General features: G+C 42.3%; 1 protein-coding gene across 6 annotated transcripts in view; it reads left to right on the top strand.

Moving 5' to 3' along the window:
* Positions 1–15,861, top strand: part of ETV1 (ETS variant transcription factor 1) — a 77,959-nt gene that overhangs the window by 29,795 nt on the left and 32,303 nt on the right. For 4 of the 6 annotated variants that reach the window (XM_030550681.1, XM_030550683.1, XM_030550682.1 and 1 more), the window contains 3 exons: positions 8,040–8,169; positions 9,772–9,960; positions 14,541–14,788. In XM_030550681.1, coding sequence (XP_030406541.1) covers positions 8,040–8,169; positions 9,772–9,960; positions 14,541–14,788 — 567 coding nt within the window. The remainder of the gene's footprint in view (positions 1–8,039; positions 8,170–9,771; positions 9,961–14,540; positions 14,789–15,861) is intronic. The other 2 variants (XM_030550685.1, XM_030550686.1) reach the window with 1 other exon arrangement.

The raw sequence follows: 15,861 nt of genomic DNA, 5'->3' as shown, positions 1-15,861 counted from the left end.
GCCCCTGCACCACTCCGAGCTGTGGAAAGAACCTAGGGGAGGAAAGGCACACGGGTGTGTGTTGCTGTTGCTTCAGGCACCACTCCCAGCAGCTTCCATTGGCCGTGGTTCCCCGTTCCTGGCCAATGGGAGCTGCTGGGGGCAGTGACTGAAGCAACAGCAACACCCCCCCCACGCATCTCTTCTCCCCCACGTACCAGGCAGCCCGTCCCCTGAACCCCTCCTGCAGTCAAACCCCCTGCCCTGAGCCCCTTGCCGCACCCTGCATCCCGACCCCCAGCCACACCCCTCCTGCACCCCAGCCCACTGCCCTGAGCCGCCTGCCATACCCCGACCCCCTGCCGTACCCTGCACCCCGACCCTCTGCCCTGAGCCCCTTGCCGCACCCCAAACCCCTCCTGCACCTTAAACTCCAACTCCCTGCCCTGAGCCCCTGCCACACCCCACATCCCTCCTGCACTCCTTGGGAGCAGGGAGGGGGAAGAATTGGAGTGGAGATTTTGGGGAAGGGGTTGGAATGGGGGCAGAGAAGGGGTGGGAAGAGGTGGGGGAGGGGAGGCGCCTCATGGAAGGGATGGAGTGGGGGCGGGGCCAAGGGCGGCGGGGGAAGGTGTCAGTAATGCGGCCCTCGGGCCAATAGACTAGTCCTCATGTAGCCCTCGTGGTCATTTGAGTTTGAGACCCCTGTCCTAGACCAAAGTTGTCCCAAAAGATCTCTGTCTCTGACTTGCCATGTAACCTTCCCCTGCTTACTGTTCTGAGGTTGAAGCTCATATCTTCACAGGTACTAAAGGAACATTTATAAAGATTGACATTCCTACCTAGAATGCTGTCCAATGAGTTTTCAGTTTTGTGTTGTGTTGTACTTGATACAGGACTATGAATACTGAATTTACCGGCTGTGCATTTAAACAGTAAGTAGCTGTTGGAGCATCATGTATTAGAGTCCTCATGAGAACCCAGCGTTTTGTTTGTTTTTAACGTCTGCCAGTGAGAGCCATTGTAGAACGTCTTATCGTCTGAGAAGTAACCAACATTTTGCCTTTTTTTGAATGGACCATTATGTAACTAGTATACTTAAATCTTTTGGGCTCAAAAAAGTCTACCTGTTGTGACAGAATTATTCCCTTTTTAGAATCATCAGGTGAGTGCTACCCCCTCTCGTTCCCCATATAGGAGGTGAGGGAAATCACAAAAAACACAAAGTAGGGTCCCTGCCCTTAAATGTATTTCAGTTTGCATTTTGATACCGGTTTAGAAATGTTATCGCCTGTTTTGTCACAGGCATAATTCACATCTTTCTTCAGGCACTGTAAACAAGAGAAATGGTTTAATGGCTCCATAAAAGCCACTCTGTGCTGATAGCTGAGATTAGACCCTTTAGTAATGGATTCTTATGTGTTGGGGGAGGGGAAGGGCTTGGCAGAGGTAAATGTACTGGAAAAGAATCTTTGAGAGGCTCTGATGTATCTGAAGTGCTTGCTGCTTTTCTCTGTGTGTATGGGAAGATGAATTTAAATAGTCTGTGACACTGTTGGCTTTATCAGTACACAGGCCTTCCCTTTTGCTTCTGGCATTTGACTGACGACTAACTGAGGTCATCTCAATCAGTTTATCACCTGGAATTGAAGTGACCTTAACTTAAAGTGAATGGGTTTTCACCTTCTCACTGGTGTGAAAAACCCCGTGTCACATATTTATACATGTATTTCATTGGTCCTAAAAGTGAATGAGATCACATACAAAATCTTATTGAAGGTATATTTACACTGAAGCTGGAAAGCATAATTTCTAGCTCAAAGAGACGTACCCATACTAGCCCTGATAGAGCTAACGTGAAAAATAGAAGTGTAGCTGCAGTGATGCTAGCAGCGGGACAGGCGGATTGCCCCAAGAACATACCTGGGGCCTCAGACAGGATCATACTTGGAACAGTTAGCTTCTCCTGCTGCTCACACTGCCGCGGCTACACTTCTACATTTAGTGCGTGAGCTTGATCGGAGGTAGTATGGATGTGTTTCCTGGAGCTGGAAATTACACCGTCCAGATCCAAGTGTAGACATACACTTAGAGATGATTGTATGACATAAAGGTGAGAAGCAACCCAAAATGAGTTCAGTAGATATGTCCGGAACATGACTCATTGTGACTATCTCTTTCTGGTGGTGCACAAAATCCTCTACACTATACATACAGGTATAGCATTACTAAATGACTGGAAGTTCTCTACAGCATGCGCGTTTGCAGGTGTCAGTGATTTGATCCTGACACCATTTTACACCAGCTAGTACGTGCATGTCTCCATACCAATGCAGATAATAAAGAGATAACCTTTGGTCTATAGAGTGAAAGTGAACACTTAGAAACTAAGCTGAAAGCGAAGACCACTACACTTACCTGCTTTATGTGGTTTTTCCAACACACAACTTTTCTGAAAAGCGTACTTATTTTGTCCTTGGGATTGGAACAGGAGTCTCAGCTCTGCAACCTAAATTAGCTTTGCATTCAAAAGTGAAAGACTTGCAGCCAGTTTCATGAGGCATTTTCCCAGTTCTTCCTCATCTCAAGTATTCAACTTGCGATTGACTTGAATCAGTGGTTTCACGTAGTATAGAAGTAATTAAGGGCTTGTCTATATGGACAGTTAGTGGACAGTAAACTGGATTATAAATCTACAGCGCACTAGCCTGCCATGCACTACTGGCCACATGACCTTGCTACTGCACAGTACAGAACCTTTCGTAGCAGGGTCCACACTCCAGCTTAATGTGCACTGTCTGCGTAGCCAGCGCTTGCTATCTGACACAGCTCCTTCCTAGGGCTTTCCCAAGAAAAGATAACCTATTGGCCCAAATGAGTTACAGTTTGACCATGTTGAGAGAAACTTACTGCCCTATTTATCTCAGGCAGCAGGGTACTAAAGATACTAACATATAAGTCTTAGTCAAGGCAAGGTGATTTCTAATCACGTACAGACGTTTTAATCAAATTGCTCTCCACTGGGTTCTAACACGAAGACTTCACCCAGGACAAGCCCTACTGACTTGAACTGCAAGTCTGCATGAGTAAGGTAGTCGGGATCAAGGTGTTGAGTGGTAACAGTAGTCAAAGGAAGACAGCACTTCAGACCTAGTGGCAACAGCCTGTAGTGTATATGTGTGCGTATTTATATATGCATGCCATTTTTGAGTTTATAGCACAGTGGAGTTGTTTGCTTTATTACCTTTTATACACACACACACACACACACACACACACACACACACACACACACACACACACACACACACACACACACACACACACACACACACACACACACCACTTTTTAACTTACACACACTCCACCCCAATGATACATTATAGAATGCAAATATAAAGAGAATACAAATTAGCACATTACATATAAAAAATGTGTATCATTTTATAAGGCACTCCGGACTTAAACAGTGATCCATTTACTGCTAAATGCAATGAGCCAGATCATGCTTGTCTGATGTAAGCAGTCATGGTAACTTCAAAGGGACCACCACTACTAACATGAGCAGTGCATTGAGCAGGATTAATCTTACTCTCACAGCTAGACCAATTGATCACAAAGTATCCCAGCAACTCATCTAAGTAAAGTTTGTAGGATTAGACCCTTCTTTTTTAAAGGGGCATTTTTATTTTTTTGGTTTGGAAGTGGCCATCTATGAGCTATTAAGTATTTGGGGTGAAATCCTGGCCCTATTGAAGTCACTGGCAAAATTTCCCGTTATTTCAACAGTGTCAGGATTTCTGGATTTCACCTGGTGTGTTTGGGGGAGGAAAGGCCTTGGTTGTTTTAAATACCATTCTTTTTTAACTTGAATGTATGGGTAGCTTGCTCTTTTCCAGTAGGAATACAGATATAAAAACAAGCAACCCCACTTTCCCCAAAAGTATTTAATGGTTTAAAAAACCTTAAATTCAGTTTAGCAAAACAACAAATAATATTAAAAAATAGTTACAAGAAAATGTTGCAACCTACAATGAACTGAAATGATTGTGTGTGTGTATGTGTGTGTTGGGGGGGGGGATGTCAGTGAAGATAAATTGGTATTGGCATTTTGAATGCTTAAAATTTGTCTGTTGGGGTAACTCAGTCCTCATCAGCCAGCCTCAAGGTGTGATTTGAAAGGTCAAGTAGTCATCAAAGAAAAAATGTAACAAGTATATTCTCAGGCTCTCTTGTCCTCTCCTTCCCCTAAAAGTGTCCATTTAAGGAGTGGTGGATAGAGTTTTGCATGACAAGGGGTGTGTCTGAGGAGAACTTTAAATTTTACAGCTATGTTATCTGTCCTGGCCATAGTTAAGATATGGATCTAATATAAAAATTCACTTTGGACTGAATTGATTTCCCTAATCAAAATGAAGGAGTTAACCTGTTTCATTTGATACACTTCACCCTCGCTCATAACTTGGAAGGTGTAGAAAACTTTAATTAAAACTGTAGCATGCATGTCTTCTAGCTGTCTGCACTGGACCTAGCTAGGACTGTACAGTAAGCAAAATAAAATGTACCTCTCAGCTGAGGCAGCAGGCTGGAGCCGTGTTCAGTGAAAGTAATTTAATTAGTGTTGATCATGACTCCAGATGATGGTGATTTGATAAGGAATAATTTAGTACTTAACAGCCTTTTACATACACCAACTCCATGTGGGAAGGTAAAGCAAATTGCACAAAATGAATGTGCTGCTTTCACTTGTGCCTGTGCCAGTGAGCTGGAAAACTGCCTGTTAGCAGACGTTCAGGCTCTCAGCACTGTGATGAAATACCCAACCAGTTCTGCATGCAGGGCTGCGGTGTGGGAGTCTCTGTACTCCCGTTATTTAAAAATAAATAAGGGAAGTCATTTTTCATAACAGATTAACTCTGAGGAAGCAGTAAAGTCAAAAAGAGAAAATAGAGCAGCATGTGGCCTTTATGTGAATGTGCAATTGTTGGCTTTTAAAATAAAAAACCTGTTGCATTCATAGGTTAACTCGCAATAGATTCAAACCAGAACAATTCACAGACTTAAGGTCATAGTCAGAGATACTGGGCATGTCAGAGGTGGAACCCAGTCTCCATGGCCAAGACACACAGGATATGTCTACATTGTAATTAGACACCTGTGGCTGTTCCGTGCCAGCTAGGGTGACCGGATGTTAAGAGGAAAATATCGGGACCACTGCAGCGGAGGGGTGGGGTGTTGTGGGTTTTTTTTGTTTTTTTTTTGCATTCACCTATCCGGGAGTTTGGTGGCAATTTGGCAGAGAGCCCTTCAGTCACGGACGGTCTTTGGCAGTATTTCAGCGGCGGGTAATAAACCTTGCCACCAAAGACAGAAGCACCCGCCGCTGAAATAGTGCTGAAGATGGTCCGTGACTGAAGGACTCTCTGCCGAATTGCCGCCGAAGACCAGGAAACAAAATATCGGGACAAATGGCGTCCCGACCGTACTCTGGTTGGGACGCAGGACAAACTCCTCAAAATTGTGACAGTCCCGATTTTATCGGGATGTCTGGTCACTCTAGTGACAGGTGACTCAGGCTTGCAGAATAGATGTTTGGGCAAAGTGGGCTACTGCCTGAGCTCTTGGCCCCTCCGAGCTTGTAGGGTCCTAGAGCCTGGGCTCCAATAAAAGCCTGAACATCTATACCACAGTTACACTGCCCCACAGTCCAAGTCCCGTGAGCCAGAGTCAGCTGGCATGGGTTAGCCATGGGTTTTAATTGCAGTATAATTTGCACCCTGTCCTTAACTTGGGTTAGCTAACACGGGTTAAAATAGTGGTAAAGACGTAGCAACTCAGCTTTTAACTTGGGATAGCAACTAGAGTTATATAGGGAAGCCTGGAGTTGAACTCAAGCTGTTAACTTGAGTTAAAAGCCAAGTTGCTGTGTCTTCCCTGCTATTTTAACCTGAATTAGCTAACCCAAGTTGCGAACTTTTTTTTGTGGTGGAGACATATATGGAGTCTGAACCTACATGCTGACTCCTGTTAGGTGACTAGGTGGGTATAAGAGTTAGCACACAGATGAAGACCTGATCCTGCTGTCACATGGGTGTGAATTCAGATGTAATTCTGTTGAAGTGAATGGAATTACACCAATTTCTTCCCATTTAAGTAACTCAGAGAACAGTCAAGCCTTAAGAGGGGAGAAAGTTTTATTTAAAGAAATATTGAGTTTCTTCTTATTATTTTTTTCATTTAAGACAGATTTGCCCAAACTCTGTGATAGAGTGAGGAGAACTGGCAACTAATCAGGAGCTTTAGGGCCACAATTGATTTGCATATATATTTGCATGAAGGGCTAGATCTTGCTCATCATAATCATACATGGAGTCGCATTTCCTCCAACTCATCACCTGATTAATGAGAGCTAGATTTGGCCCCAAGTCCTTTGATTGAAGGTAAATGTACACAACTGTTGTACTTGCATCATAGAAATTGTGGCTAAAGTACACCAGCAATAAAATTCTGTAGCGTATCAGCATTGTTTTACCCTTCAATGAGAGGAAAAGCCTGCCCATTGACCAGATTTTGACCTCTGATTGAGGTTTTGGCGCTCTTAATTCAGACTTTTCCTTGGTTTTTCTCTAGTGCACATTTACTTTTAAGAAGACTGCCCAATCTGTTGCAATATATTTTACTTTAGGAAAATGTATATGCGTGTGCACATGCTCAGCTCCCCCCACCCCATATTTTGAAGCTAGTACATGTCAAAATGTCACTTTTAAGATTACATGCAAGCGAAGGAATGATGTGAAGCCTAAGGGTACATAATAATGCTCTGATGCTGCACTGAGATTCGCTAACGTGGAGTCCCACAGAAGTCACTGAAACTCCCCAGAGGTACAGGTTTGTAGGAGGATCTCAATGTGATACAGGTATCGAAAGCTGAAATTTCAACAGGATGTTCTGGTGATATCATCGACCACAAGAGTTAAGATGGAAGGTTTTAGGCTTGCTAACAGAGTCCAGAGATGGAATTTTAGCCTCATTGTGTATTGGACTGTATTTTTAAAATATATATTTTTTTAAATTGTCTTTTAGGACTGCTCTTCTCTAACATTTTTGTGCTCCCATGCCCCTATTCTGTTTCCCGTAGTGGATTAGCAAAAGGGGTTAAGGTAATCCCAAGCTGTTACTGTAGATGCCAATTAGCATTTTTTATCTTTGTTTTGGCTAAGGTGGACCTTGAACTACAGAAAAGGTTGAGGTTAGCTAGCTAGCCCTAACCCGATTTTAACCTCTTTGCCCAATCTAGATAAACCTGATGCTTCTCATTCATAGCCCATTTCTGTCCCATCCCTTCCTCTTGCTGCCTTTGAATAAACTGGGTAAAATCCTGGCCCCATTCAAGTCAATGACAAAATTCCCATTGTCTTCAGCTGGGCGAGGATTTCAGCTAATAAATCTTTTAATGAAATATATAATGCTTTTATTGTGTACTTTTCTGACATTACTTTATTATTATAACATCAACTGTTAAGCTTGTAATCTGCTAATTAAAAAAATTTTTTTACAAGTTTTCACGTATTTTGTGAGACCAAAAAAATTAGTGGTGCTGTATTTGAGGCTTAAATATGAGAAATTAATTATGCGGTAAAAGATATGTTACTCTTTTAAGTGAACTACTGTGCCTTTACAGCTGAAAGCTACCACGCTAATATTACTTAGAAGCATTTTGTGCCTGGGAAGTATTTTGCCTCTGACAACATTTACAGTAGCTAAGCCAAATATAAGTGGGCTGTTATTTTCCTGCTAGTGAGATGGGAGCCTGGCCATCATTCTATTAAACAATAAAAGTGCTAATAGCCAATGCAAAGGATCTCTGGTGTCTATTTTTCAATTTGACATCCAAAGAAATGCCTGAAATCTTCATTTCTTAAACTGTGTCTATTATTGCAGTGGTTTAATTAATTGTGTTTCATTAGCAGCATCTAACTTGCTTGATAATGCACACTGTTTAATACCATGCTTTGTTTCTAACTCCATGCTTTTATTGTTGTTTTCTTCTCCTTTCCAGTGGCTTTTCATGGTCTCCCAGTGAAAATCAAGAAAGAACCCCATAGTCCATGTTCGGAACTTGGCTCTGCTTGTAGTCAAGAACAGCCATTCAAGTTCAGTTATGGGGAAAAGTGCCTGTACAATGTCAGGTAAAACAGCCAGGATTACTTTTATAGTAGGTTCAGTGAGGACTGCAGATTTAAATGAGGCCCGATTAAAGAGAAATAAAACCAAAATAGAGATCTTATAAAAGTTACCTCTTCAGCAGATAACAGACTCATGAGATAATGCATTTTGCTGAACTCTGATGGAACTGTTTACAGTCCTGTCAAGCACTTAATCATTTTACAGCAATAATTTTCATTGAAATACTGTGGCTACACTCCTCCGCTGGATATAGCCACAGTTTAAAAATGGGGGAGGGAGTCTTATTACCGCGAGCTATGTTGAAAGTACTTTTAAAATGCATTATGCACTTTAGGCTGAGAGAGAGCTCCTGGTAAGAGGCGAGAGATTGGCAGGTCTGAGCAACACATTAGGTATTTGACGAGTTTTGCAGATGATATACGTGTGCATTCATGGACAATTACAGTATAAAAATAGTTTTATTAGGCGTTGCAGATACTTTTATTTTTTCAGAAGGAAGTGGTCTCCCTCTGATAATCAGGATAGATAGTAAATATTTTAATTATTTTAGGAGATAAAAAATGTAGTTTAATATCATTACATTCTTTATGGATGTTATTTTGGTTCACATTTCTGTCTTCCTTTTCTCCTCAAATGTTAACAGTTGCTGGGGGTCTTATTGATGTTTTAGTCTATTTGGGAATCTTCAACCCAGTCAGCACAGAATTTTTGTTCACATAAGTACACTACCATTATAGGTATCAACAAAACTACCTAGATCTGCCTCTTCATGTGACAGACAGGTCACCCCTGTTGCAAACGTGATGAAACTCAGTCACAGAGGAATGAGCTTGAGGATTTCTGCTTTACTTACCAAGGTGACCCTTGTCACCTATTAGGTACCCTTTTAGACCTCTTATTGTTTTAGCCCCTATAGATGCTGAAACTTTGAGCATGCAAGTAATTCCACTGACTTCAGCAGGATTACCCATGGTCTTGATTCAGGAAAACACTTAAGCATGTGCTTAACTCTAAGCACCTCCGTTAGTCCTTTCTTGAATAGGAGTGGACTTATGTATGTGTTTAAGTGTTTTCCAGAATCAGGAAACGTGAATAATGTTAAGCACACGCATAAGTGTTTGCAAGATCAGTGTTTTAGTTCTGAGAGAGGAAAAAGTCCATCAGTAGAGGCTGCTGACATCTACGTGTGGGTAGATAAACTAACAGAGCTGTATTTTTCTGGGTCAGATTCCTTTTCTCCGGTTGCATTCTTTATTGTCGCACTCTAAGGTCTGTGCAGACCACTGGAAAGCAGGGCAGGCTCTTTCTACTCTGGTCCAGCTACCTGTGCTTTGAAACTTTCTTTATGCTTATCTCCTGTTGTTATTGCACTGTAATACCAAATTCTTTTAAAAATACATCTCTGTCCCATAGAGGGAAAGAACATGACCAGCATGTGTAACTGTTGACTAACTTTTCTCTGTACTTTTCCATGTACAGAAAAGAGAACTCCACCAGGTGCCCTCTGAATAAAAGGAATACGAATAGGATAATGTTTCTGTGGTATACATTTTTATTTGCAGAGAAATTAACTTCGCACCTTTCCCCCCCCACTCTGCTGTTAGTGCCTATGACCAGAAGCTGCAAGTTGGAATGAGGCCCTCTAACCCACCAACGCCATCCAGCACTCCAGTGTCACCACTGCACCATGCATCCCCCAACTCAGCTCAGACTCCTAAACCCGACCGGGCTTTCCCTACTCACCTCCCTCCATCCCAGTCCATTCAAGACAACAGCTTCCCTATGGATCACAGGTAAAAACACCAGAAAACCAATATCCTAATGACCACAATAAAAGGCATTGGACTGATCCCTTGGCATTGATAGTTAAGGCTGTGGGCTGATTCTGCTACTCTTACTCGGGTTGAGTAGTACTTCACTCGGTAGCTATTCCTGTTGAACTCAGTGGGACCAACATACTAGTCAGTAATGGCTAAAGGTGACAGAAGCATCCTCAGTAATTGCATTTCTATAACTCTCTTACAGGGGACTGTCAGCCTGAGATTTCAGCAGTGGAAACTCAGAGTAGAAACTACAGTGTATCGGGGCCTGTTTCTGCCACCTTTACTTACCATGAGTGGTACCGTACTCCTCAAGTAATTCCATCGAATCCAATAGAACTACCTGAGGAGTGAGGTCCTACCTGGCATGAACCAGGGTATCAGAATCTGGCCCCTTGCTTACAAATAAGTATATAAGATTGTCTAGTATACATCTATTCAGATGTGTGGGTATCTTCTGGAGTTGCTGTTACAGAGTGTAGTGTCACTTTGCATACTCTTCCCTGAAAGAGTGAGCATTATTTTTTGAAATACAACAGCTTATAAAAAGGAAATTAAGCTGCCAAAATAAACCATGTTCAAACAATATTAGACCAAGTAAAACCCACAAAAGCTAAAAATTCCAGAATTAGAGCTGAAACTGTGCCTTCAGTCATCCTGTTCTGTTTTGCTATTTTAGAGGTCTCCCAACAATGGATGGTCTTTCTTAGCTCACTCCCCTGTGCCTAAGTTTTGCAGCACATATGCTCAGGATGGAGTTTCTTATTTTTGCAACTGTCAGTTTATCTGCTTGTATGCGAGTATAAGTAATGTCTTAACCTTGTTATCTGAACATGGTTCGTTTGTTAAATAGTGTGAATATCCATAAATACACACGTGTTCAGAGTGATACACCAGGACTTCAAAAATATGTAAAAAAAACCCAACCCATGTTCAAATAAAATTCAGATCTTACTCCATAGAGCGTATGGGTCAGATTCACCCCTGCTATGCCAGGAGGTGCAGTTTGTAAGCTCCTGCAGTAACAAACACTACTATTTGCAGGGGTCCTTGCCTCATTTCCAGGAAGGGCTGGTGGTGTTTCCATTCTTGCTGCCTAGTTTGGGTTCTGCTGGGGCAACTTTAGTTCTGTCTGAGACTATCTGAACCCCACGGACAGGAGATGCAGTGAGGAGGCAATGAATCAACACATTCAGTTGCCTTAACCAGGTCCTGCCCCATCTTTCTTGGGCTGTCTTGGAACTGTGCAGGCCCTCAACAGACGGCAGAGTGTGGTTTTGATTGCAGGACATTGGACAAGTGTATTTCTGTAAGTACACCAAACTCAGATGTCTGAGCAGGTTTGGATGAAATTCTCTAAACAGTAAACTGCTCTCTATTCAGAAAGCAAGATGGACTATTTCAGATTAACAGGTTTTTGTTTGGGAGCAACTGAAAAGGAAGGTTATAGCGGAAGCTGCATTTCAACCTTAACATATATATTTAGAGAGGCTCAGATATACCTTTTCTGCAGTGTGTATAGTTTCCCATGACACTCAGCTTTATAATACGTTTGTCCCATGATGTCTTAATTGTGTTACCATATGGTCTGATGCATGCCCTCCTAAGGACATTTTGTATTATGCTTCCCTTCAGTGAAGGAATAACTAGTGCACAACCTTTTAGCAAAGCCCCAAGTAATAAACTCAAAGAGTAAGGCTAATGTTTTGTGGTTAAAAATTTCACTCTTCATTATTTCCAAAGAATGGTACATTTTGCTGTGGAAGATATTTTTTCCTTTCCATTTTTAATCCTGAATTTGTTTCATGTTCTCCTCCCACCATTCCTCACTTCCCTTACTGAACTCAGTGGTGTGTATGCAGATCTTGTAAATAATTTTGTGAGAAGCATATGGAAAGGTCTGGATTGCAGGATGATCTGTTGCATTCTGCACAGGTCTGGTAGGAGAGAGGCAGGCTTCCTTTATTAGTGTATTCAAAAAATACTGTCGTTTAAAAAAAATCAGGTCTATGGTTGAATATGATTGTATGTATCTATATAAAATGGGTGTACATTTCTCTGGACCATAAATTTTGTGGCTTAGGATAACAGCAGCCTCAAGAACATGCAGCTTCATACAAGGCGTGAATGTATGTGGGACAAGTGGTCCTAACAAGTACCAAAAGGAATCAGATTCACTTGTATAAACAAATGGCTTGATTCCATACAAAGCTTCCAGTACAACAAGTATTATTAACTTTCTTTGAGGCTTTGCAAGTGAGCCTGTTTCTTATTTTAACTTCAAGTTGCAATTTTCTGATTCACTCCTTGACAGTTCTTAATGATAATTTCTGTTTCTTTTTTTGGCTAATGAAAAAAGGAAGAGAGGGGAAATGAATGCAGTGCCAGCCAGCCTAACTATTTCATAATAAGTTTGAGTTTTTAAGTTTATTTTGTGCAGGTGTAGATGGAATTGCGAAACCTAATGTTACAGTGTACCACTGCAGAGTGGAATATTCTTAATGTTTTTAAACTAATTAAAGTTCAGTCTCCATTGCTACCTTATTCTTCAGTTATTTCTACGCATGACAGTAAATATTTGGGTTCATGGCAGTGTTTTGATGAAAGTTTAATAGATTTTAAAATTTGCATTTGAAATGTATACTGCATAAGATTTATATTAAAGAATTTATTGACCTATCAATAAATAACAATCAAATCCTACTCTCCTTCTCCAGCCAATTTTCTCAGCGCGAGCATCTGATTTTACTTGCATGAACCGAGTTAGTTCAGTCCCAAAGTAAAAGAAACTGAAAAATCATTGGTTCCTGGTCGTATATATTTTGACTTCCTTCTCTCTCTTGAAGACAGTTGTGTTATATAACTTCTTGTCTTACTCTTTTAGTGCGTGTTCAGTTAGAGCTGAGGGTGTGATTCTCAACTCAGGAAGACAATTGTGTGTTCACTGTGATCAAGCTAGTGTGCTAACAATAGTGTGGCCACAACAGTGTGAGCGACAGTAGGGGCTAGCCACACCATGTACATGCCTAGAGTGTTTGATGGGTAGGGATTTGGGGCATCTAGCCTCTCCCCAGCTTGTGCTGCTGTGGCTTCATTTTATTTTTAGTGCTCTAACTCAGTCAGAGCAGTGGTGAATATGTCTCCTTGAGCTGGAAATCGCACCCCCATTTCCAAGGGTAGACATACCTTTGTTTAGGGATGGCAGGACAAACAGTTTTCTTCAAAAAATTGCAATTGTTGTTCTGTGGATCAACACAGAGGTAATAGGTCCCATCTCCACCACGGTTGTTCAAAACCAAGCCGGCTGGGGCTGGCTGATCTCTTCCCTTTATGGGAGGGTGGGGAAGCCGCATGAAAATGTATAATTCACCAGGGAAGCATGCCACTGAATCTCTTTGCTCATATCTCTAAACCTGCAGAGCCCAACTGCTCCAAATCAGCACCCATAGTTGGGGCTCTGAGGTTTTGTAGGGGGAAACATGCCAGATCTGTGGGAGAGGGGAGCATGGAACATGCTCCTTTCCATTCTGGTGCATGACATGGAGCACTAACTCCACTCCACAACTTCCACGTCCCTTGGAGAGGAAGATTGTATACAAACAGTTGGGGGAGCAGTGAACTCTTATGAGACCCTTGTTTCCATGACAGCAGTATGAGTAGGAAGGCCATCCTTGAGGCTGTTAATTTTTTTTTGGTCTCCCTGTAGATCTGTTGGGTCTGTGGGATATTCAAGGTGCACCCCTCCTTTTTCCAGAGGGGTGAAAAGTCCTCCCCACTGAGACAGGAATGTGATACCAAGTCTGCAAGGCAAAACTCCCATGGTTTTTTCACCATGAGGAGACAATTGAGGCTTTTTAACTTTGTGGAATGATGCCCAGATCTTACCACTGACATCTTTATTTGTTTGGAGATGGCATCTGTAAGCAAACAGATACAGCCCTCTGTTCTTGCATAAACACATAGACCTGATTCGCTAAGGTGCCTTTATGCCATGCTTGCAGCATACAGGGGCCACATCCATGAGAATGTCATCTGTGCAGGCATGCCCTATATGGAGAGCTGGTGTAAGGCACAATCCTGCTCACAGCCCCTGTTGAAATAGCAGAGGAAGTGTGTGTCTTTTTAGACTGTAAACCTTCTGGGACAGGGATTGGGTGTAGTCTTTTTCTACACTGCCCAGCACAATGGAGCTCAGATCCTGACTGGGACATTTGGGAAGTACCATAATGTAAATATTTACTACTAATAAAATAATAGGGCTATTCTCTGCTTCCCATGTCCCATAGGGTAAAGGCCATTGAAAGCCATCTTTCTCTCTCTGAATTCCATTCCCATTTTTAGGAACAGAGTAACTGAGAATTGAGCCCAGAAAATTTGAGCTTTTTTTTAATTTATTTTTTCTTAATTCCATCTTTTACTGATTAAGGACACAAGAGAGCAATTTAAAAATTATATCTGGTTTTGGTTTGTTTTTTATATACCATCTTGTTTCTTGAGTTACCACATCACTCTGCCATTGTACTTTTGAGTGACTTTTCTAACTTGTGTCATAGATTTCGCCGCCAACTCTCCGAACCTTGCAATTCTTTCCCGCCTTTGCCTGCAATGTCAAGAGAAGGACGCCCAGTATACCAACGCCAGATGTCTGAGCCAAACATCCCTTTCCCGCCTCAAGGTTTTAAGCAGGAGTACCATGATCCAGTCTATGAACACAATGCCATGGTTGGCAATGCAGCCAATCAAAATTTCCCTCCTCCTCTGATGATTAAACAGGAACCTAGAGATTTTGCATATGATTCAGGTAGGTAAGACTGTTTTCTTTAGTTCTATGGGATAAAATAATGAAGCCTAACCAGGATTAGGCCAACTGGTCTTTATTCTCAGTGATGTTTAGATGCATCTGAATCCAGACTTTCTTTCTGAAGGCTTTTAAACCCCTTTCATTCATTTAGGCTTGGCAGTGTAGCCTCTTTAGATAATAATGCTGGTAAAGCAGTGTGGGGAACCTTGCACTGCAATTGTCCTCTCATGTTTAGTCTGTAGAGGACTTCAGTTTATAGAGCTATCTAGAAATCAAATATGAAAGACAGAGAGGAGAAACTGATGTGTTTAAACTTAGGTTGGCTACCTCTGACGAGTTTTGTTTGTGATATGCTATATGTAATGACACTTTCAGAAATGGCCTCTAAATTTGTGCTCACAATTTTATGAGCACATTCATTTATGTCTGTCAAAAATAGGGGCCTGATTCTCCTGCTGCTTCATTTCCTTTATATCAGGAGTAACTCCATTGAAGTCCAATGGGGTTTACACTGCTGTAAAACCAGTGAGGGATACAAATTAGGCAAATCAGTGCTGACTTCTCAATTTGTGTGTAAACTGTTGTGTTTTGTGAAAGCAAATGACCTGTGGATGCCAATTTGCTGATGTAGAAGATAAATTGTTATTAATCATGTGTATTCCAGTAGTGCCTAGGGATCAACCACAGATGGGGCCCCATTGTGCCAGGCACGGGATAGAGTAGCAAATGGTCCCTGCCCCATTAAAATCAGTGGTTCCCAAACTTTTTCTATCACGCCTCCCCCTGACCTGTAATGGAACCTGTCCATGCCCACCCTGAGAGCTGTGATCAGGAGCTGTGGCCTGGAGCTGAACCACAGCCCGGGCCAGGGTTGGGTGTTGGGGTCAGGAGCAGGGCCATGGCCAGGAGTGGAGCTGAGGCTGCTGTCTGAAGCAGGGCTGCAGTTGGGAACAGAGTCGCAGGCGGGGCCAGAATGGAATGAAACTGGGGGCAGAGCGGGGTGGGATGGTGCTCCCTTCCCATCCCTCTGTAGGGCTGGCCTGGGCCCTGCTGCGCCCCCTCCCCCCCTCAAC

Source organism: Gopherus evgoodei, chromosome 2 (assembly GCF_007399415.2).
Source record: "Gopherus evgoodei ecotype Sinaloan lineage chromosome 2, rGopEvg1_v1.p, whole genome shotgun sequence".
Lineage (NCBI taxonomy): Eukaryota > Metazoa > Chordata > Testudines > Testudinidae > Gopherus > Gopherus evgoodei.
This window is presented reverse-complemented; position numbering and strand designations above follow the sequence as displayed.